Here is a 23,807-nt window from a genome sequence, read left to right on the forward strand (position 1 = left end):
GCATCAAAACAGCCTTCTGATAGCCTAGGAGGAGAAGGGCAGAATAAGATTAGGGAGCACTGGAAAACCTCTTCAGGCAAGGCCTAACCTATCTCAGCTACTCCTGGATTTAGCTGGCATTATCAGTCTCTTACTTTCAGAAGAACTAAACTTGCCAGTCTCAGCAAATTAAATCAAATATTTACCCTTCAGTGGAGACAATTTTTGTTGGGCCCCTAGTAGCATCCTTGGCTTCATGCCTGTTACAAAATACTGTCAATCTCTCTGATCTGGGGAATACTTGGCAGGTAAACAACGCTTTTTCTTCTTTTTACACATGGCAGCTCTGAAATTCACTAGCAGAAAGGCTGAATCAAGAAGATAACCAACAGCCAGCTGACTGCAAAGTTCAGTGTCTTCATCCTATTGTGGCTCATCAGGTCACTGGAGAAGTAATGACAGTAACTGAACATATCTCCTCCAAGTGATCTAGATTAACAAAAATCACACAGCCTTTCTACCCTCAATTAGTGCAAACACAGGGTTGAGCTTTACTGAGTGGAAGGCACTTCTGGCTTCATGTTTCTTGCACGTATTTCCACACCTGCAAGCACAGTTGCAGCCTGCAAAAATATTTTAACAGCAAGACATATATACGGTAAGACTAAAACAGAAACCTGGTATCATTTTGCTCTCATAAGGAAGTTTTGGGGAGGATTACCCGCTTAACTCTGACATGCAACTGCCTGAACTGTGTTGTGTGGTCCTGCATACTCAGCCCCAAATTCAAACTATTAATTAATTAAGGAAGTTCAGCCAGAGCAGGGTGAACCCAATGAATTTACCTCACCGTACTGTCTGGATCTGCTTTTATTAAGGTAAGTCATTCAGACTAAGAACATGTGTTAAGTGCTATCTTAAATTTGATCGCTAATCCTAGTCCAGGCAAAGTTTCTGAAGTGAATATACCCACTTCACAGAAGCCAAAGGACCAGAAAATTAGATGCAGTATGGAACCACTTATAGACAGGAAAGGTGCTCCTCACTGAAGATGTTCCACTGTAAAAGCCTAGCATGAATCAAGTGGACCAACTTGATGAAGATGAGTTGTAATGACATTCTTCTACTTTTTCTCTTTCACTGTAGACAAGTTTATTGAAAACCAAACTGAAAAAGACTTACAGGCTCTATTTATTTCTAGACATAAAGCCTTTTTTAGTGCTTTACACAAGCAGACTTTGCATTTTATGGGTGGATAGCAGCAGTAGCACACAAGGCTGAAAACAGTAAACAGGCACTGTTATCTGTCTAGAATATACTTTTGACTGAGTCTGTAATTAAAGTCACTAATCTCTCCTGAAAACCCATACTCCTTACCTCTCTCTAGAGAGGCAGGGGTTAAGTCAGGACCACTAAATTAGCCCTGCACCCTGTAATGTCTTTGAAAAGCTGCTCACAGGGTTTACAGGGAAAGAGTGAGACTGTAGCTGCTGTCCAAGCCAACATTTGGTTCCTATTACAGTGAATAAATCTCCCCCTCCTCCTTTTCTTTTCTTACCCCTTTTTATATTAAAAGTCCATCAAACACATTTTTTTTCCTTTCATATTTTCCATTAAGTTTCCTCCTGCATAAGCTTTCCCAGAGTGTGGTGCTCTTCACTGTATGTGCTCAAGCAGCAGCTGCAAGATCCCAGTGAGTAAGAAAATGGGGAATGAAGAAGCTCAGGCTCCTCTTTAAATCCCAAGAGGCAAGTGAAAAGTTACAATTGGGCTAAACTGGTGAAATCTAGAGTACTTGATAAGAATAAACAGACATAAAAAACAGGCTGTTGAGTTTTGCAGGGTTAGGATTCATGAGATAGGGGAGAGTACTCAAAGCTCTGCCCCTGCCCAGAGCTAAATGCTCCTGTCACCATCAGTATAATGAAAGACATAGCACAGGATGGTGTTACACTAGAGGGCCTTAAGGATTCCTTAGGATGTGCTGTCCAGATCTCATACCACTTGAGGCCCAGATAAAATTTTTAGTGCTGTATGACCATGCAGTAGAGACATCTCATGCACTTAACTCTGGCTATTTTGTTGTCTAAATATTAAATATCTAGTACACTGAAACCTCTAAAGAGCATGTCAAGCCTCTAGATTCCACAAAATTAGCACTGAAATTAATTAAAACAACTAACTTGGCTTGACATCCAGTACAACTATCACCTTGTTATGTGGTAGATGAAGACTCTCTTATGAGTGTGTCTTAGAGAAGACTTGATAAATCTGGCAGCTTAGATGGTCTGTCTATGGGGACAGTGCAGCTGAAATATACAGCTGCCTGACATCATGACTATACATCTCAAGAATTACAGCCAGATATGAGAATTTCACAAAAGAAGCAATAACTCTACATTTATAATCTATACACCTAAAGGGAAGGCTAGAATCTGTTCTGTACTTCCTGAGCAAACATCTACAAATTCACCTATCAGGGATTGTGGAAAGTGTCACCTGAAAGCCAGCTGGCCACAGTTATATTAAGATAAATGTTCCAGGTAAAGGAGGCAGAGAAGCAGCATGGCACCAGTAAGATGCATCTACTGTGCTACCATTCAGTAATACAACTGAAGTCGTATAATATCTATCTGCTGAAATAAAGTAAAAGACAAAAAAATACAAAACAAGAACTGAAGGTCACTTCTCTGGGTCCTTGCTCTGAGGCTGTATGCTTGTGGTTAGTAGTCTCTTGTTTCTGAATAATTCCCCAAGCACTGATACAAGGGCAGAGTAAAGGTCCTAAAGAGACCTCTACCTTTAAACTACTGAATTTTATCAGCCTACATCCAATGTAATGAAGCTGAATTAGCTTCTCAATAAAAAGACAGATTTGCACAGTCCCCTAAACCTGATGATGCTCATATGCTGGCCAAAGCAGCACCTCTAGCATTCTTATCTGCCCTACATTATAAACTCAATTCCATAGGTATATGTAGTTTCTGCTTTCCTTGTCCTTCAAGTGGATTTCTATAAGGTAACAAGGTGTAACACCAAATAGACTCCATCTGAGAGTGATCTCCCACCTGTTAAACTGAATTTTTTTCCTCCTCAGGTTCCTTTTGCAGTTTGTTTATGCTGGAGCTAAGGGAGAATTCTTTTACCTCCACCTCCTGTACGAAGATTGACTCACCTGCTGTGGCTCCCTGAACATTTAACAATGGACTAGAGGAAGAAGTAACTATGTCTGTGTCAGCACACACTTTCTAAAGTCTGTAACAAAGTAGTTATGTAAAATATAATCAGGGGATGTTGGTGGAATATGCTCAGTTACACAGAGAGACTCTAGCACGGGTTGTTGCCTATTGAAGAAGCTGGCCCAGTGACTGTATATGATGCATAGGCGAGACCATCCTATCCCACACGTTGCAGAAATTAAAAAATATGTGAAAAAAAGTCTACTTATACAGAGACCACAGATAGATACTATCATGATATAGACTTTCAGCCATCTTAAGAGCAGCATGGTACACTGACACCAAAGCAATACCAGGGGTGTGGTGCTCATTGGTTTACACCTTTTTTTTTTTTTAAATCCCTGCAAGCCTCATGGATGGCCACAAAGCACTGCATTTGTATTGCAAAAGGTAAGTGCTATTATTCCCTCACTCTACCCAACTTCCTTAGAGGTAATGGAAGATACTTTATAAAAGTGCTTATTATTTCAACCAAGGTAGCACAAATTCCTAGCAAGGTTTTTCACAGGCTAAAAGTGACAGAAGTTTACCAGGTCTGTAGTGTTCCTTCTATGAATCCTCAAGAGACATCCTACTTGGAGGAAACTACTTTCCAGAAAATAGCAAATATGTTGTGTTTTGTTGATAGCTAAAATGCAGCCTAAAAAAAACCTTCAGAACAGAATGGCAGGTTCAATTTTGATTTAGGTGTTATTGATTTTTAATATGGAAAGAGAAAATAATTTAGAAATTCTACAGCTAGCACTGGAACAAAGACGAAAAACCAGTAGTGACATTTCCTTCCCAGAAATTCCTATGCATCTGTCCCTCTCTATTGCCTGGGTGATGACATACCAGAATTTACTGTAAAGAACTGCAAGAAAAGACTAGAAAGGCTTGTATTTTTATAAAGCTTTACCTGCAGTAAAGCTAGTACTGCAGAGCAAGAATCTCCCTATTTTTTTTGGATTTCGTCCTCCAGAGATAAATACCACAGAAGTGTACTGCCTTGCCAAAAGAGACCATTCCAGTTTACCACAATTTTGGCCTCCTTGTTTTAAACTATACAGACTGCAGTCCCCATTCTACTCTTACTATTGGGATCTATCTGGCTCTTCACCCAAAAACAGAGTTCAGCCTCCAGCATTTCCAGTAAACCAATGTTTCAACAAGCAAAATCAGAGAGGAGTTCACATTATCATAATGAAGTTCAATATTAGTGGAACAAATTGAGTTACAGGATCTTATTTCTGGCAGTGAAGAGTTAAGTGAGTAAAGGGGAAATTCCCAGCAAACTGCCTTCAGCAGATACAGCAGAGTGTTGTCTGTTCCTGCTTTAACAGAGGCTTTATATGAAGCCTTGGTTTAGCTACCACATTTCTCTGCCTCCCTCAATCCTTATTGAAAAGATGATCCAGTCCCTCTAGACTAAGCAAGGAATTCTGGTGCACCATAGATGTAAATCTCTGCCTACTTTATGTGGTCATTACAGAACAAAAGCTTAAAATTACTGCAATTAGTTTGGAAGCAGACAAAGCAGAAGATGGTGAGGAAGAAGCAAATAGAAAGGCAAAGAAAGCTGAACTGAAATAAATTTCTTACTCTAATAGGCCCAATTAAGTGCAAGGTACTTCACTGGCATGCGGCACAAGGCACTGTAACTCAAAGTGTAAAATATAACAAAGCAACACTATTGCTAATGCCCATACTCTTGGTTTAATTTATTTTTTTTTCTTCTCTCCATTCTGGCAAGTGTAAAGAAGAATACAATGCATGAAGGCTGGGGCCACAAGTGCTGCACAGGGCTGAGGCACTGTATCTAGCAGCTGCTAAAACAGAACATCAAAGTCTGAGCTCCCTTTGAAAACCCATCAGGCAAGAACCACTCCTCCCCTTCAGCTTCTTTAGGAGCTGGTACACTTAACCACTTCAGCGTGTTTGGCAGGTCTACAACCATTTCCAAAACAGGTGGTGCAGTGGAAAATCATGGGAGAGCCCCAAATCATTCAGTTGTCTCCTTTTCCCCAGCAGGCAGCAAGACACGTGCTGACCAAGAAGGCCAGCTGACAGAAAACAAGCACTGAGAACAGGAAATTTGTAATTAAACCTCTGAAACTACAGAAAAGGCTCAGGTTTATCTTGGTAAACTGGGCCAACAAAATCTTTCTCCAGGAAACTGATAGATCTGATGACAGACAAAGTCTGTCATTAGAGGAAGATGAGTAAAAGGATGTCGAGATAATTATATTGTATACTACCACGAGATGAGACAGCACATTCTAAAATGCAGCTCCCACACTTCAATATTCAGTCCAGTATTCATTGAAAGATCCCTCTCTCTCAGATCCTGTCTGCAGAAAATGCTCAAGTTGCACAAAACTTACTTGATCACCCAGTGCCTGAAGTATTTTTCGTGAGATTTCTGTCTCTACCTACAACTGCAGGCTAGGAGGTAGAGACTGTCAGCACTAGTTTTGTTTGCAAGACCTAGGAAAAAAGCTTTTAAATTATCTCCGTTTTTTCCAGGCACCTGTATTTGTTATGTTTTCTCCTCCAGCATGGACAGAAGAGTCTACAATGCAGTTGTGCCAGCTCTGCTGGTCATCCCAACTGCACACTATACCCATCTTTTCCCCTTGGGGTTTGAAAATAGGCATCTAGGAAGGGTGCTGTTTCCTTAGGGATGCAATTTTTCTGGATTCATTAATGACAGATTTTGGGTAAGCCTTTTAACTGATAGGTCTTTGGACTGTATATGGGGGTTGAATATTTCTACTGACTCTGGAAACCAAAAGCCAAGAGTAGGTATCTTCAGAGGAAGTACAGCAGCTTTCATTTGTGGAATTTGTGGTTAAACATGAAAAAAAGTTACACAATCCTATATTCCACTCCAACCCAATCCCTTTTTCTAGAGCCAAAATGAAATTGTTTCCTATAAGTACAGAGAAAACTGTATAGTAAGTCAGAAGCTCCCAGACTCAGGAACACAGATGGGAACCGTGGAATCTCTACCCCAGGAATTTCACCAAGTTATTGCATGGAATTCTGATTACATCAAAGATGCAGATGCTAAACCCTTAAAAGGGCAGACTAAAATACCCCAGCCACTCGTGGAACAATGGCCTTTCAAGACTTCCCTCCTATCAGAGATAGGACACATCAAGCAAGGACAATAACAACAGTGTCCATCAAGAAATCGCCATTGCATGCTGCTTCTTTATACTTGATGCCTTTCATGATGTTTCAGCAAATATTCTAAATAGAGCAGACTCAAAGGCCACAACTGGTATATTTCAGAAAAAATTCATCTGCAGTACAGACAGGTAAGAGTCCAAACATGGCCTCCAGAAGGCTTGAGGTGAACACAGAAACATCTGCAAAGAGGTTAACCTTCATGTTGTGTACTGTGTTTAAGGCTCTAGAAACTCATTGGAGTGTAAGATGGTAAGCAAGCTCTCACATGAAGGTTAACAGTGTTAGAAAAAACCTGAAAGTAAATGACAGGAGTAGTTGGTACCTGGTTTTGCTACCAAACAATATACACCATAAACACCAGAGTGAGATTTTGATAAACAACACACAAACAACTACCCTTGTGTAGCAACAAGCATAATAATTCACAATTCATAAAGTTACATGATACCAGGAGTTTAGATAATTTCAGAGGGAAACATGCAAACAGCAAAATACTCAGCACCACAGTTCTTTTCCCTTTCACAGAAATGCTTCTCAGTAATGTCTACACTCATTCAGGTTTTGCAATGCTTTAGAGATCGTAGAACGTTAACAACTTTTTTTCTATTTAGAAAATATCAATAGAGAAAACCTCTGCACTACATGAACCATATTCTGTCCTCTACACCACAAAACAAACCTAGAAATTGATGCATAAATTTTGTCCTCTGAATAGCAGAGGATACTTCCATATTTAAATCATTCAGGTTATCAGCAGCAGCAGGAAAGTGGGATTTCAGAAACAAATCAAAACATGACTCTGAACTTTGAAAAAAGCAAAATCAGTTATGCAAACAATGTCCTGAACAGAAAAACAAAATATTTAAATGACTAAAGATGGATTGGATCCAAGTTTCTTTAAATATACCAAAATAATCCAACTATTAAAACTGGGGTTTCAAAATTATTTTTCCAGTATCTATTATTTTACTTAATATTTTTAAATTTATTATATGTGCTTACTTATAGAAACTAAAATAAAAAAAACTGAATATTTGTGAACTTTGATAACAGAGAAGTTATTATTCCCACTGATTTTTTAACAAAACTAATTCCACATTAAAACACAGCTCCTTCTTGAGGTTTCTTGAGGTTTTTGAAATTTGAAGATATATAAGCAAACTGTCAATATGCAAAACCAAACTCTATGAAAGACAGCTGTTCCAAACAATCTTAATTGGCAGCCTTCATTAGAATTGTTCACAAGGGATAACTCTAAACTTCCTTCATTTTTTGTTAAGGAATTTTGAAAACAGAAGGCGAGGGGGATCACTGTTAGTAGAAATGAAAATCTCACTCTCCTGGAGAATACCCTGGAGATATTATACGCAGTTCCTTATTGGAAAGGGATGTGCTCATCAAAGCACTGAACCTTAAGAACAGCAAAGTCTATGAAGAATCACTTGTGGGGCTGAATTTTTGGGCCTGTGCTTAAATCTTCCACATACACTTTGATTTACTGATTTCTTCACAAAAAATGGGACTGTGTTCTCTTTGTCATGCTGACTGCCTGAATCAGAAAGCCTTTAATTGTTGTTCAAATTATGATCCATCAGAAGATATTTACAGAGAAGCCAGAATCTTTAGCATCATGAGACTGTCAAAGAATCATACCCAAGTGTCTAGTGGAGCTGAGATGAGAAATGTATTGAACAGAACATTCTTTCTAAGAAGTTATTTCAAGTTCTTTCTTACACCACAACCACTGAAGTCTTAGGAAACTGCAATGGGAAGTAGAAGTCACTACACTAAGGAGTATGTTGTCTTTAACAAATAACAAAAAATTCTCATTTGAAATTCAGAATTTGACTGTGAAAAGTTTTTCTGAACTAAGAACCAGTATACCAAGAAACAAAATTCCTAAACTTACTCAATTTCAAGTCTCTGCATCTTCAACTTTTCAAAAGGATAAATGAAGATAAGCTTATACCTCTTTATTCACCAGCACCTTTATCCCAATATCAAAAAACAAACAGATGGTCGAGACTTGAGATTTCCTCCTCATTTTTATACAGTCTACCAAACATGAACATTTTCTCAGCTATATTGTGAAAAAACTCAGAATCTTCAGCACTGAAGACATTCATGGCCCAACTTGGCTACATTCTTCACCGAGAAGATTCTAATTTTTTTTTCCAGTAGTAAGCAAATGAAGAAATCTTTATGCATGTAAAATGTTTGGACCACGAAAGTCACAGCCCTTTTACTCCAGAGGATGAATTTTGCCCAGGTGAAGCATCCCTGACAGCCAGCTGCCTATAGCATGTGCAGCACTGCCACATCATCTTTGACTAACTTTTCAGTTAAGTCCCACGTGACAGATAGCAGAAAGATAGAAAGGGGAGTGGAAGACATTTACTGAGCCAGATACAATCTGAAATTCAAGCAAAGGAGCCAAGCAACACAGAATCATAGAATGTCCTGAGTTGGAAGGGACCCACAAGGATCACCGGCATCCAGCTCCTGGCTGTGCAAGGGACACCCCAAGAGTCACACCATGTGCCCAAGAATATTGTTCAAACACTCTGGCAGGCTTGGTGCTATGGTAACTTCCCTGGGGAGCCTGTTCACATGTCCAACCACCCAGCAGAGGTCTCTTAAATTCCTTTTACTAAAGGTTGTTGTCTCAGTACCAGTTTTAAGTAGATTTGAATCAGCCAGGCTGGCCTGGCATCTCCCCATCTGGTTTGTTATGAACAGTTCTCAGATAAGAAATATTAATAAAAATGCCATGTTTGCAATAGGAGAGTATCTGGAAACTGGTATCTTTAAGCACTACCCAGCTTTTTTGCCCACTCTTCCCTGCCTTTTTTTTTAAGAAGATATCTTTCAATTATTGCTACAGAATGAAATCCTAGAAATAACTGCTTGTAATAAAGAATTCTTGGTATTTCCATCCTGACACTGCACAGCCCAGCCTTAACAGTGCACTTAAAAAATTCTTGTAATTGGCACTGGTTCTGGACAATTGAGTAACAAGCTTTTTTGAGTGAGCTTTCTTGCTCATAACCAACCAAAGTTCTCTTGCCCAGAGCATTTTGGCCAAACTACTCAATGGCTGACAGTATCCAGTGCTGGGTAGAGACTAAAAAAGTATTAGTAACCACAAATGTAACTCATTATTATAAGTCACACTATTCCCTAAACAAAAAGTTGGTGTTCCACAGTGGAGTTCTGGTTGCTGCATCTTCTTCAGATTACACAACATACCTACACCTAGGAGCTACTGAACAGGATCACCAAGCAAAGCTGTCATGACATACACAGGGGAACTGAAATAATCCTGGCTTTTTTTACATTTTCTCCTTCCCCCTTTTTCAAAAGGGGCTTTTGTTAAACACTGGATCTCTGCGTGATTCACAAACAGCTGCTGCTTGATACCTGCAGCCCAGAGAAACCCTAGAGAGTAACAGGCTGACATAGAGCCAACAGCATGCAGTTCGCAAACTCTGGTGTCAGCTACAAAACTTTAACAGTCAGAAAGCTAGGGGAAATTAGGTGAAAGCAGAATCTTCACAGGAAAGGCCAAGTAACACTTTCACGGACGTGAAAGGGGTTTCTTTGTGCTTTTGCAGGGATTTCCCATTTATATCACCGTATAAAACACCAAAAAGAACACTGTTCATCCTGAGGAAGCCAAGCTAAAGCATGACCTTGGGCTGGATGGAAAATACGAATGTGCGTTGCTGGTGGAAACTTCACTGTACAATGGAAGGTAGCTCCAAAACAAAGCCTAGTCAGAAGGAAAACCCTTTGGCCCCTTTTGCTACCTCCTGCTCTGGCATTTGTACTTGGTCACTGAAACCCTTAATTCAACTGAGCTTGATTCCAGGTCCTTTGGCTGCTGACTTCGTAGGGTTGTCCACAGACTGCCCCACATGAGGGCTGCCTTCTGGAAGTCTTTCTACATGGAACTCAGATCCCACCCTACTTCCAGCATTTGACAGGCTTACTGAGATAGCAGTGTAATCCTAATTCAATTTCTCTTCCTCAGCTGCACAACACCAATGTCTTCAACACAGCTGTTCAAGACCTTTGCTCTCACAAGTAGCCAAACTTCCCTTCTCACACTACCCACTACACCTCCATTTTCTTGAAGTGAAAAGTGCAGGGCAGACCTAGAAATCTCCAAAATATTCACAATGAGTTCAACTTCAGGACAGTCCTGGAGAGCATGAGGCAAATTAAGGAAAAGTCACTAACCTTGTCTTTCATAAGCCTGGCTTACAAAGAGGATTTCCATTTTTACAAAGCAGAATTCTGTATGTCTGTTCGAGAGGATACAGAACACGAAGCCCTGAGATTTCAGAGTGCCTCACCGTAACCCACAGGAATAGCACAGTTCAAAGATGGGCCCATTCAATCCCTCTGTTCTTAGGCCAGGTGGACCTGCCTTAAGATCAGTGCCAGAAAGGACATTCTTCTGGGGAACTTCCCAATGCCCTTCTCAGCTGCACAACTGCGAACTAATTCCAACAGCTATGGCATGGTAGCACAGCTTTCATTTATACTTCACTACGTGCAAGGCAAATCAATGGATAAAATTTGAGATCCTTTTGTGAGGAAGAGTCACAGATGGATAAAAATACAGTTAAAAGAATTAGGAAAGGGGGAAAACCAGACATTTGTGGGATTCCCTGACAGCTCTGTGCAGAAGGAAGGGCTGGGCTGGAAAAAACAGGGCCCCAGGTTCCTGCCAAGCTGTCTGAGGCCGGTCCTTTCCAAATAGCTCAAAGAAACAGCCAAGGCTCCCTTGTAACCCTTTCAGAACTCCTTTAGAGAGGAAGGCTGCTGTAGCCAGAGCCACTCCTACAGAGCACCAGACTACAGGGTCCCTCATTCCTACAGAAAGTAAGGAGCAGAGTAGATCTCCCCCATGAGAACTACAGGCACATTAACCCTCTGAAAACCACTCTGGAAAACAAGTATTTTAATGGCGAATAAGAGGTTTAAATAAATGCAGAGGAAAGGAAGATGTGCTCGTCACTTTGTAACATGAAATAGCTGGAACTGATACAGTGTATTTCAAAGACACGGGAGATCAGGGATTACTGGGGGGATACTATGAGTCAAGTAGAGAAAGACACTAGGAGATCTCAACTTGTTCTATATTCAATTAGGTGTTTAACAGAACAGAAAAGATCAAGCAATTTCCATCACAGCCAACAAAATCCACCAGTGCAGGAAAAGGAGAGTTACCTAGCAAGGAATGGGGAAAGAAAAAAAAAAAATCCCTGAAAAAAATGAACTACTTATACCTGTTGCTCAGATTGACACTTACTGTAATAATCAAAGAAAAACAACTGCATATTAATAAAAAACTCAGTGTTTAGCATGGTCAGAAGCCAACAGGATATTGGTACACGTAAGTTGAGATAGAAATTAGAGATACACTAGTGTTATTTACATGAAACTAACATTTTACTCCTACTTGATGTACTGTTTTCATTTCTTGTCATCTCTATAAAGATAGCCAGACAATTATTAGAGGGCCAGAAAGATTTCCATTTAGAATTTGAAAAGAATGGAACTGTTTAGTTTAGGAGAGACAAACAAGAAGGGAGATGATAAAAAGATAGAGAATGAATAGTGCCAGAAAATAAATCAAGCATTTCTGTTTGTCTTCATGTGATCTTATTACAGGTACAGAGACTTTTGGCAAAATCTGGGAAAAAATTAAAGAAGGAAACTTTTGCATAATATGCAACACACCTGTGGAACTCACTGCTGCAATTCAGGGGGACTACATTTTTTGCAGAAGGTAAAATATATGACTAATGACAATATCAACACTAGACTATGCAGAACTAAGTATTGCAAGAACTACATGCCAGCTATCAGCAGTTAGAGGGCAAAATCTAGCTCCCCCTCAGAAAGGGTATTTCCCTGCTGTCCATCAGAACATTCTCTGTGTTTCTACTGATGTCGGTGGGGATAGTTGCTCTGAAGCAGAGGATGGGAGAATTTAAGAGATTAGCAGTCCGGTCCAGGATAGCAAATCCTGTGTTTACATTAGAGTAAGGTCAGTTTGTGGAGGCAGCTGAAAATAGAAAACCCGTTATGCAGTATTGGCTTAGGAGAAGGTAGGAGAACCCCTGTCATTCCCCTCCGCCTATCAATGTGGGCTGCTTGCTCTCCAAAGTATGTTGCAGGGAATAGGAGGAAACCTCTGGAAGTCATGCAGTCAAAAAGAAGCCTGGCACCCCTCAAATTTTGAGAGTTATTTGCAAAGATGTGATTGTGCAAGGCCAGCAGACGAAGGTAATGCAGATCTGTGCCCCCTGTGCTCAGCCAGGGCCCGTCCAGGAGATGCATCAGGCTGCAGCTCCAGCAATGCTTCCCAGAAGCAGCCAAGTAGGGAGGCCACACTTGCACAACTGCACTGGTGCCCTGCTGTGAGGCCCCAGTTTTCACCTCCGGCTCACAGCCCGAGCAGTGGCTCCTACGGTCTCCCTGCACACAGCACAAACCTCCTTTGCCTCTGAAAATGGTCCTGTGATTAATCTCACTTATTACCTCAGAAAAGTAACAGTGCGGCGGCTGCCAGCCAAGTCCGACTCAACAGCGTCTGGGGAGCTGAGGCTGCAGGGCCAGGCCTCAGACTGTCTGGGCAAGTCACGAGCTTTCCGCCTTTCCTCTCCTGGAGGCTCCAGACAGACAGAGCCAAGGTCTAGCTGTGGGAAGCAGGGATCCTTGAGGACTGTGCCAATCCATGGTGCTGAGGCCCAGAGCAATTTCCAAGCAGGATGGAGAGCAATTGGCCCTGACAACGTAAGTTTCCTTAGTGTGACCAATATATATATATAGAGAGAGAGAGAGAGAGAGAAAAATACAAGGCGAGCCATGTATTTCTGAAGTTTAAGTCAGCCAATTCACTTCCACACTTAACAAGTTGTCACTGGTGACCCTGGGAGACATGCATGGAAAAAAAAAAAACAACAAAAGGCAAGAGGCTGTTGAGGCAGGAGCTACAGGCACAAATATGCATGGATGCACATGGAGAGGAAGAACATACACAAACTAGAAATGGGATGACTTGCAAAAATGTACAGCTACCCAGGTAGTAGTTTTCACCTCCTCTCCTCAAACCTCTTCTGAGCAGGAAGTAAAAAACCCCAAATTCGGAGCTCTCAGAAATGCCGCCTCTCAAGGACCACAGGCAGAATCAGCATGACAGAGCTGCTGAGGCGATGCAGACAGAAGTCACAGAAAAATCACTGAACCCACCCTCAATTACTCCTCCGCCTCCAATAAAGAAATTGAATTCAGGCATTAAGGTAAAGAGAAGAGAACAGGCACTGTGGGGAACAAGGAACAGACATGCGGCTGTGCTAGCACAGGGCTGGACTCAGTGCTGTTGGGCTGCTGCTGCTCTGGCACTTCTGTACTGCTTAGAGAGAGAGGTGTTAAGGTCACTGCAGTTTGCTCAAACTGAACCGAGGGCCTACTGTATAACACTCAGTGCTTGCTGCTTTCTCCCTTCATTTCCTCCAAAGGCATCAGTGCCACACAGCCTCCAAGTTACCTTACACCTAGATGCTGTGCAAACAAATAGGCTCTGAACACTTGGCAAATGCAGCACCGGAGAGCCGCCAGGTAGCCTCCACTTTGCAAGAAACTGCAGGGAGCTTAAAAAAATGATTTGGAAAAGAATAAAGTTACCATCAACCCAGAACTACAAGGCAACACATATGTAACACAGAGAAAGAGATTTATTCTTATAAAAACTTGGCATTAGCTGCCAAGATCCCTAGGAATTCTCTTGTCCTTACTTTTAGCTGCAAGCCCATACATAGTTAACTCTCTCCCACAGCCCCTACTACAATACCATGCTGCTTCTGCCATGCTAAGCCTACCCCAGCCTAGCTCAAGAGTCTTGCAAAAAAAGCAAGACTGTCCCGACAACTACTCACCCTTCTATCCCTGCAAGAATCACCCTTCACATCTTTTGTCTATTTCAGTCTCCCTCTTCTCACTGCTCTTCAGAGCCAGTCAGGGTCCAAGTGTGACTTCTTATTTTACATTCCACAGCTCCAAAATGTAAAATAAAAACTGAGGAAACAACAAAGCCACTTTCACCTTCCCTTCATGTCAAACACAGCAAACTGCCCCTTTGACACAAAGGATTGAGACCAGTGAACTATAATTAGCTGGTGATTGCTGTTTGGGGTCTTTCTGGCAACACTCAAAGATTCAGTGAAACTAGACAAGCCAAATACACCAGCTCAGAGAAAACTCTCAGAAGAGACCTGGGATTCTTCCTCCCAAGTCCAAAGGATATACACTTGGTGTGATCAGAGCATCTGAAACCTAGAACACATAGCACATGTACCCCTAGCAGTAAAATTGGCAAGAAGCAGTAGTAGGCACTAGGTGGGGAAGGAGGACATAAAGTATCCACTACCCAGCCCAGGTTAAGGAAGGCCAGCAATTAAAAGGAAGGTCCTGATTTGGGAGACTGTCTGTCAGGGGATGCAGCACAGCAATCTTAGTTCATGAGCTGGGGTGTGCAAGAGAGCAGAGTGTACAATCATTTTGCTGTGTAGAATTTTTGGCATACAAATTGATACACAGTTTCTATTAGAGCAAGCACAGGAAGCTTCTTAAGTAGAATACCGGATTTCCTGCACCCACACTGTTGATTTGTACATGAGCTGTAAATATATGCAATGTGACCCAGAAGCATCTGAGATGCTAAATGTCTAGTCAGCATCTTCTGGTTTCCCACCCTATTTGATACTTCTAGGCAAGGAAAAGTAAAAAAGAAAATACACAAAGCAGAGATTGTTTGGGAACCTGGACAGACAGCAGGTATGTGCACACAGCCTGTGAAGCCCTGAGAGCTGTTGCTATTACTATCAATGAGAGTGATACCACAGTAAATTACACTTAAAACCCCTTTAGATCAGAAAACTGAAAAAGCATGTGTTTATATAATTTAAACCAGAGTAGACAGTCTACAAACAAAACATCATTTCTTGATAAACCTGAGCACCTTGGCAGAAATTATGAGCTAAGAAGTACTTCAGACACAAGGAAAAGAAGAGAATTCCCTTTTCTCTGACTGCAGTAGCCCTTCACAGGCTCTGTAATATAAATTTGACTGCCATTCTACTCTCTGACTGATGACAAGGAAGCTTGCCTGCCTGCCCTAACCAAATTCAATAAGTCTGTCAGAAAATCCAAGGAAAAAATATGCTGAGCAGTTTAGAAGTGTGTGGTCAGTCTTCAGGTTTGAGATCAATGTTATGAAAGAGCAAGAACCTAATGAAACAGAGATCTGAGAAAACACTGACCATTTCACTGCTGAATTCTTGCCAACTTACTGCTCCTATGAATTCTACAAGATGAACACGAGCAAGGATGGCTGCTGCTGAATCCAAAGTGCCCACTGAAAACACAGAAATCTGTACCAGCTAGGAAAAAAAAAAAAAAATCATCTTTCTTGCTAGCTTTGGTCCAGGTCTTAGATATTTAGTGACCTGCAGAGCCCAAGTAATTCTTGGAGAAGAAATCCACTGTCTTTTTCAAAAAACAAGTGGCATAGCAGCTGCAAATTCCAGTGCCAGAAGCCTCTACTAACCTCCATCTACTGTCCTCACAACTAGGGATTATGCAGCTGTTTGCTAACAGGTACTTAAAAGCTAGTTTATGTTCTGAATCAACAAGCTTCATTCTGTTAAACACCTGATTTTTTACCTTTATTATACAACCAAGAATGCTTTCAAGAGAATGCTTTTTTAAGAGCAGTTCTAGTACGGTCTTGGCTTCAGCTGACTCGTAGTTTCACCGGATAATGAGGAATCACTTTCATGGTTGTGGTCCTTGGATTACTTTACTAAAATTGTGATAAAAACTATATATGGTAATCTTCAGTAACTCTACTACAAAACATGTAATCACATTTAGTGCCTTTACAGCATGATGTGAAAGGGTGACAATCCTGCCCGATGGACTGAGAAGCTGAGAACTGAGACAGAGCACTGAGACAGGACTGGGATTAAAGAAGGAGAGAACAGATTTGGCATAACTTCATTGATATACAGAGGGCAACAAAGGCAGGTCTGCAGCAAATGTGGCAGAGGTTGACAGTCATGTCACAGTAGTTAGAAGTAAGGCCACACACAACTTGGAACATTTCACCTCTTTTGCAGCCCTGCAGGCTTCTTTGTCTGAGGTGCAGCAACAGGCTAGGCCACCATTTGAGTGAAAATGGTGCCAATGCTTACAGAAAGTGAAAAAAAAAAATCTCAAAATGCACAGCAGCGCAGATTTCTAAAATAACATTTTAACATATCCAGAAATGTCCCCTGTCTCTTTATTACAAACCTAAGACCTCCTTTGCCTTTTGGCAAGTACTCTACTAATTTGTCACCTCATCTCATGCAAAGAAAAGGAATCAACAAAAGAAGGGATAACTTCTATTGAGATACATTTAGTTAAGTCAGTATTGGGAGAGTGGGAATTAAAGGGATAGATGATTTGCCTAAAAGAATAGCCTGAATCCTACAGACTGCAAGCATCAAACCAAAATTTTCTAACGACCTTCAGCAGCAGATTTACCACAGAGCCATACAAAAACTGTGAGGACTGCACTTCAGAGACAGATGTTTGAACTGGAGCCAAGTGCAAGCCAGATAAGAGACCCATTTACAGAACATTTCCATCCTTGCTGAATTTTGTAACTGATAGACGAGAATCTTAATGGAACAAAACAGGAAGCTTTTCTTCAGTCAGCCAGCGCTGAGCACAGGCTAACACCCATCAGATGACCCTCTATGAATTGCTTGCTCCAATGTAACAATCAAGTAGCAAAAAAGCATTTACAATACAAGATAGCCATCTCCACATATCATAACCTTGATATTCCTTTTGGAATTCTCTCATTAAACTCAAGTTCACAGACCAAGTAATCCAGCACTGCCTCAATAATTTTTTTTTTCATTTCCAGATTTACATAAAACTCTTAACTCCCAGTATTTCAGCCATTCGATAAAAGCAGCCAAGAAGATAAAATAACTCAACAGGGAATCTTAAGGCATCTTTCTGACTCTTTTTCTGAGGATAAAAACAAAGCAACTGAAGTAGTGAAAGACTAAATGACTCCTAAAAGGTTTGAAGATGGAATCTTCTATCAGTTGTGACTGGAAAATTCTGAAGTATTTTCAGATTGCTGCTCAAAATAAAACAGAAACTTTAACTAAAAGCATTAAACTATGCACACAATGCTTGATGAGGCACAGCCCTGGAAGTCATTCAAAATGGAGCTTTGGGCAGCAGTGGTGGGGTTTGCAGCTAGGTCTGTGAGCCCATGCAGAAGTGCAAACAGAGCTGAAAAAGGAACAGAAGCTCTAGGACAGCCTGCATGCTGCTGCTCTCCCAAGCCATGTAGGAGGGGAAGGCAGTTTACACCTGTTGGATAGGTTCTTTATTTGGATTAGGTAATAGCTTGCCTGGATGGGGTCCAAGAGTAGAAACACCACCACTTCTCTCAATAACTTTAAACCCCCGAGGCAAACATTGTGCTGGAACAGAAACAGGCCAGGAATTCATTTCTCACGTTCCTCACATTCCTCTTCTTTAGGCAGGATGAAAAGTAGTGACTGATGAAATAAGAACAATTTTGCTTGAGCTTTCCAAATCCCATTACAATCTTTCTGTTGAAGATTTGGGGAAGGATGAGCACTCAGATCACATGCCTCATCTGCACTGTGTTTCTCCCTCTCTCGCTTCCCTCTATTTTCCAGTAGCATTCAGGCACCAGTGATAAGAACGGCATTTTAATGTATGCAGTACTTTCCAGACCTAAACTCATGTCTTGGACAAGCTCTGCTTCATTATTCTGTTTTAAAAGATAAAAATGAATGCTTAGGCAAAGGAATCAATATTATTTACTGGAGTGGAAAGGAAGAACTCAGATCTCCAGCAGTCCTGGGCTTGTATTCTAGCCTGGTTACTGCAGCAAGTTTGCCTTGTTCCTAGCTTCCAAGATTCAGACTCCTGCAAGTAAATCTTGCTGTTCTTTGAACCACAGGAAGAATGGTTTTACTGCAAAATCAGTCCTCTGCCCTGATTCCCATGAGTGTGTAAGCCATAAATATAAATTCCAATGTCCAAAATTAATATAGAGTATAAAGAAGACATCTGGAAAAGAAACTCTGATAAATACTGCTCTATCTTTGAACAATCTAAACTTGATATTCAAGGAAAAAGCATGAAGATGAGGACTTAGTGGAGATTTTTGCAGCATCAGGTCTAAGTTTGCATTCTGCATATATGTTTCAATGCCAGCAAACCTAAACTTACAGATGCAGGGATGGGAAATGATCAAAGAGAAACAGACATTTCCCTCTCATCCACCATGTTCATCTATGCCCCTATTTCACCATGAACCTGACAGCTCTGGGAATACAGCTATTTTCATAGGGCTAGTTTCTAAACCTGAGAAGAACCATTACTAAGCTGTTAGCATCATGGAATTGCTCATGCTGGAAAAGATCCTCCATTTAAGATCCTCAAGTCCAACTGTTAACCTTAACACTACCAAGTGTGCCATTAAACCATGTCCCTAAGTATCACACCTACACATTTTAAAAACCCTCAGGTGACTCCACCATGTCCCTAGGTGGCCTGTTCCAAGGCTTGACAACCCTTTCGGTGAATAAGTTATTCCTAATATCTAGTCTAAACTTCCCCTGATGGAACTTGAGGCCATTTCCTCTTGTCCTATCATTTGTTATTTGCGAGAAGAGACCAACACACACTACAACCTCCTTGCAGGGAGTTGTACAGAGCAATAGTGTAACCCCCCACTGCCCAAGACTCCTTTTCTCCAGGCTAAACAACCTCAGCTTCTCCAGCTGCTTCACGTAAAACTTGTGCTCCAGACCCTTCACCAGCGATGTTGCCCTTCTCTAGACATGTTCCTACATCTGAGCAAGAAGCCAAACACAGATTACAATTGAGCTCCTGAGTGCATTGCATTCTTCTTCAAAAAGCTAGAGCAGCAATTTTAACTTACCTGACTGCTGAAGAGACAGATCTTTTGTCATCTCTATGAGTATCTGACTGAACAGGCCACAGTGGCCCTCTTTTGTTGAGTGGTGACCAGTAGCTCTGTGGGGCAGCTGCATTCCCCTTGCTTATAGCTCCACTTGCCAAGTCCAGGTTTGTTAACTGAAGAGGCAAAAAAAAAAAAAAAAAAGAAAAAGAAACAAAACAAAAACAAACCCAAACAAACTATCAGAAACAATTAAATGCCAAGAAAAGAGAAAAATGTATCACTAAGTAAATGGGATAGAGTATGCACTAAGAGAAGTGAAACTGTTAGAAAATGGAAAACTTTCAAATGCAAAAAACACTGTGCTAGTTGCATAAAGCAGTGAGAGATGACACCAAGATCCATCATGCCCGAGATGAATTCAGAGGCCAGCATGAAAATTACAACCCTGCCATTCACAGAAGAACAGAGAAGGAAAAGGACAAAGATGGGGCAAAAATCCCAAAGTAAGAAAGTTCCTCCCATGTGAAAAATTAACTCCACATGCATTGATCAAAAGCTAGAAGCTCATATTACACTGAGCAGAGACCAGAGTATCTCTCCAGTTGTCGTGAGCTGTGTCAGTAAGCCAACCATGTGCACCTGTCCTGTCTCTACCCCTCCCTACACAAACATACAAGCACAACCCAAGAACATATGTACCTTGGATATAAAATTCAAACCAAAACCCAACCACACATTAAAGAAACTTCTCACACAACCACTTACAAAGCACTGTGTGTTCACACAAGTAAACACACAAAAATTACGTTAGGTGTATGTTTGCAATATCAAGCTCTAAAATCTATGAGTTTTTAAGCATGTAACATGTATTTCATTGTTTCCTTCCATAAGCATTCTTCCTGCATTGCTTATACTCTTGAAAGATCAAACCGTGCAAGGAGGCCCTATCTGCTGATGTACTGAAAAAATACATAATGCAATGGATCTGTTACAGCGGTATAACAGTTTACATTTTGGAAAAAAAAAAAAAAGTAATAAAACAATACAAAGGTTGAAAAGCCAACTTTGCAAAGGCCTCCCAGTCAAGCCCTGATACACAACTACCTCAAATTACACAATCACATGCTACTTTTTAGGAGCAGCAAAAACATCAGGTTCTGCACAAAGATTAGGATCATATGGCAAACAAGACTTACCTGTATTGGTCCTCCTCACTTCTGTGGCATTTGGAAGGCATATAGCCAATGAGACACAGGACACAGAAAGAAGAGTCTAAGAACTAGCCTTGCATCTGCTCCACATCTCAAAGGTGGTGCTTATTAAGCCACTTAAAGTGTGACTTAAGCATAGCTTAACAACGCTCTTTTAACGGAATTTGTGCTCAATTACTCAAACAAGTACATGCCATCTTCATTGCAATACACTACACTCACTCTTAAAATGGGCTTGTTCAGGACTACAGACAATCCTCTCGCTGAACTCTGGATCATGAACATTGCCATTGACAACAAAGTAAGTTTTCCCTCCTGTGGTTTAATAGTACAAGGCACCTAAGCATTTTTTAAGTTCAGAATTCCTACTTCAAGTTCTGGACAGAATTAAATTCTAGTGGTTATACCCTAGGCTTCTGCCCACTCCTCCAAAAGCAGCCACTTTCATCTCACCCCTTCTCAGCTCTATCCTTTTCCATTCTTGCTCCTCATCTGTGTGTCATTATTCTCACACAGTCTCAGCTTCTGCATTTCAGGTGTCATTCTCCTTGTTTTCCTCAGTACAGTTTCATTCTTACAGACTTCCAGCACTAGCTTTCTCACTACTTCTGGCCCCTGACTCACACCATTTCAGGTCTGGAACTTTCCCCAGGAGTAGTTACTTGATTGGTCTTTCCACATTTCCGTTCTTGGTTTCTCACATGTCCTATATCCTAGTAGTTCTGGTTTTATTCCCCTCCCCTGACCTCTCCTTTTGCCACCCTCTTCATTCATCCAGTCCTTGAATGAGGGCTGCTCACTGGACCACATTTACCACACTACCACTCCATCCATTTCTGTTCTTCCATCTGAATGGTTCTCAGTGTCCTCTCCTAAATTATGTCCAGATACAAATTTCACAGGCTCCATATCCTAGCTGTTCTCCACACCCTGGCAGAATTCCTACTCATTCTGCAGTCAAGTCAGACAGGTCCTCAACTCAACATGGACCAGGTTACTGAAAACACAAGAGAACAGAAGCTCAAACCAAAGTACACTAGAGGTGCAAATACAGAGAAATTCAGTTTAGTATCCTCAGTGTGGAGGGAACCTTCAGGAAGCTGAGAGGTCTAGCAGGTCTTGCTGAGTATATTTCACCTGAAGCTTTTCAAACAGTTAATCTGCAATCAAGCTTGGACAAAACTCTAAATTCAAAATTGCTATTTCAAAGCATGGGAGATGAAGAGATTTAAAAGAAAAGTTCTGTAGATATTAAAATGCACAAAATATTTTTTTAATCCAGCCTTGGTTTTGGCTGGAATACTTCACCTTGCCTGAAGTGTTCTGAGAACTGAACAATAAGCACAGAAAACATTAATTCAAATGAATAAAGTTTCAGAACATTATAAGCAATTTAAGACAAGATCTTACAGTGGGACATTATCAGGCAAGCTTAGTAATGGGTAGTGTTATCCACCCTATATGGAAAACAGTATTAGGTGTCATTTTGGAGCCTCTACTTCACCCCTTAATGTTGCTGTGTTCTGTAGAATTTAATTAAATTTTAAAGAATCTTCATTGCAGTAACAGAAAGCTTCAAATTAAATTTAGTTCTAATTGTGCCAGGCACTATACAAATACCTAACAATGACAGTTGCTGGTCACAAAGAATTTATTGTCTGAAAAGAAGCAAGAATGGTAAATGATGCAAACACAGAAAGCAGCATGGTAAATAAAATAGGTTATATACAATTCTTAGCTTGTCAGCAACAGTGATCACAACTTTGCTAACATATCCAATGTGTGAAATGAAGATGATGTCATCCAATTTTCTCTCCTCATCATCTTGATGCCAAGAACCGTTTAGTCTGACGAGTTACCACCTCAGTCTTGCTCTATTACTGTGACATGCTTTCCTCATTAATACTGTATCATTGTTTATTTGAAAGCTGTCTTTTTAAGCAAATAGCTTAGCATGGGTAATAGGGACATTTCACACATTCCAGATAGACAGGTGTTTAAACTACAGCAGGATTAAAAACAGGCAAAGGATTCAGAAAGAGAGAGAGAACACCAGCAAGAATATAAGGTTTAGCTGCAGCCAGCCCACCCAGATGGGTGTTACTGCTTATTACTGTGCCATGCTTTGAGACATTGCAGCTGCTATAATTAGCTGGCCAGGATGTTGTGTTGGAGGGTTACTGAGGCACTCCCAACACATCTGTGCTCAGCAGTGGCTTCATTTTCTAGTCTTCCTGTGCACCTGATGGAACTGCAGTCTTCCCTTTACAGAGGCAAACACTTAGCAGCAAATCAGTTGGTACTTAGGTGTAGGAAGTAATGTAGAGCACCTGGACCAAAATATCCATATAGAAGAGCTTATAGCTTCAGAAATAGTAGTAATGGAGCAGAAACAAACAAATAAAAAAAATCTCTCCAAAACAAAGAAAGGTGAGTGGGGCTCAACAGAGAAGTTGGTTATTGGTGTGGATCTACAAGAATTAAATTAGTTTTCAAACTGAGTTGCACCAAGGTGGGTTCAAACTCTCCTGCTTGGTAAGACTCCTGCTTTTCATTAGCAGTGATGGAGTTCAGAGTATTTTTCCTGACAATGACAGTATGACAGGAGACCTGTGTGGGCTGCACTGCACACTTCAAACATCCCAATTTTCACATTGTCACATCTATACGTTCTTTGTGGAGCCTGTAAAAGGCAAGACAATACACAGCTAATATCTCTTATAATAGAAGGATTCACAAAGTTTTGCTCCGATTTTTAAACTGATTGGGACAGCAAAGATGTCAGATGCTGAAACAAACATGCTGACTGGAGAATGCCATGGTATAGTAAATCCCCAAAAGCTCTCATGGAAGCAAAAGAACCCACTTGACATACTTCTATTTATGATATAACATGAAGAAATGGGAGGAGGGGAGAAAAACACGTGGGTTGTCACAGCCGTATCAATAGAGATCTGTGTTAGAAACAGTACATATATGTACTGTTATATTTACTTCAATATAACGCTAATAAGACAAAACATAAATTATTGCATAATGCTGAAATACTTTTTAACATTTATTTTTATTTTTAAATGTTACAAGGTAAGTTTATGACTGCAATACACTTGCCTTGACAGCAGAGACACATACACTTAAAAGACTTTATCTCCGTGGTCACGC

The 23,807-nt window shown here is 40.8% G+C and overlaps 1 protein-coding gene across 11 annotated transcripts in view; it reads right to left on the minus strand.

Moving 5' to 3' along the window:
• TTLL5 (tubulin tyrosine ligase like 5) overlaps positions 1 to 23,807 on the minus strand; it is a 127,114-nt gene that overhangs the window by 31,964 nt on the left and 71,343 nt on the right. For 9 of the 11 annotated variants that reach the window (XM_048308154.1, XM_048308153.1, XM_048308160.1 and 6 more), the window contains one exon: positions 19,453 to 19,607. The exons of the other annotated variants lie outside the window; for them this stretch is intronic. In XM_048308154.1, coding sequence (XP_048164111.1) covers positions 19,453 to 19,607 — 155 coding nt within the window. The remainder of the gene's footprint in view (positions 1 to 19,452; positions 19,608 to 23,807) is intronic. 11 annotated transcript variants of the gene reach the window in all.

Source organism: Corvus hawaiiensis, chromosome 6, assembly GCF_020740725.1.
Source record: "Corvus hawaiiensis isolate bCorHaw1 chromosome 6, bCorHaw1.pri.cur, whole genome shotgun sequence".
Taxonomy (NCBI): domain Eukaryota; kingdom Metazoa; phylum Chordata; class Aves; order Passeriformes; family Corvidae; genus Corvus; species Corvus hawaiiensis.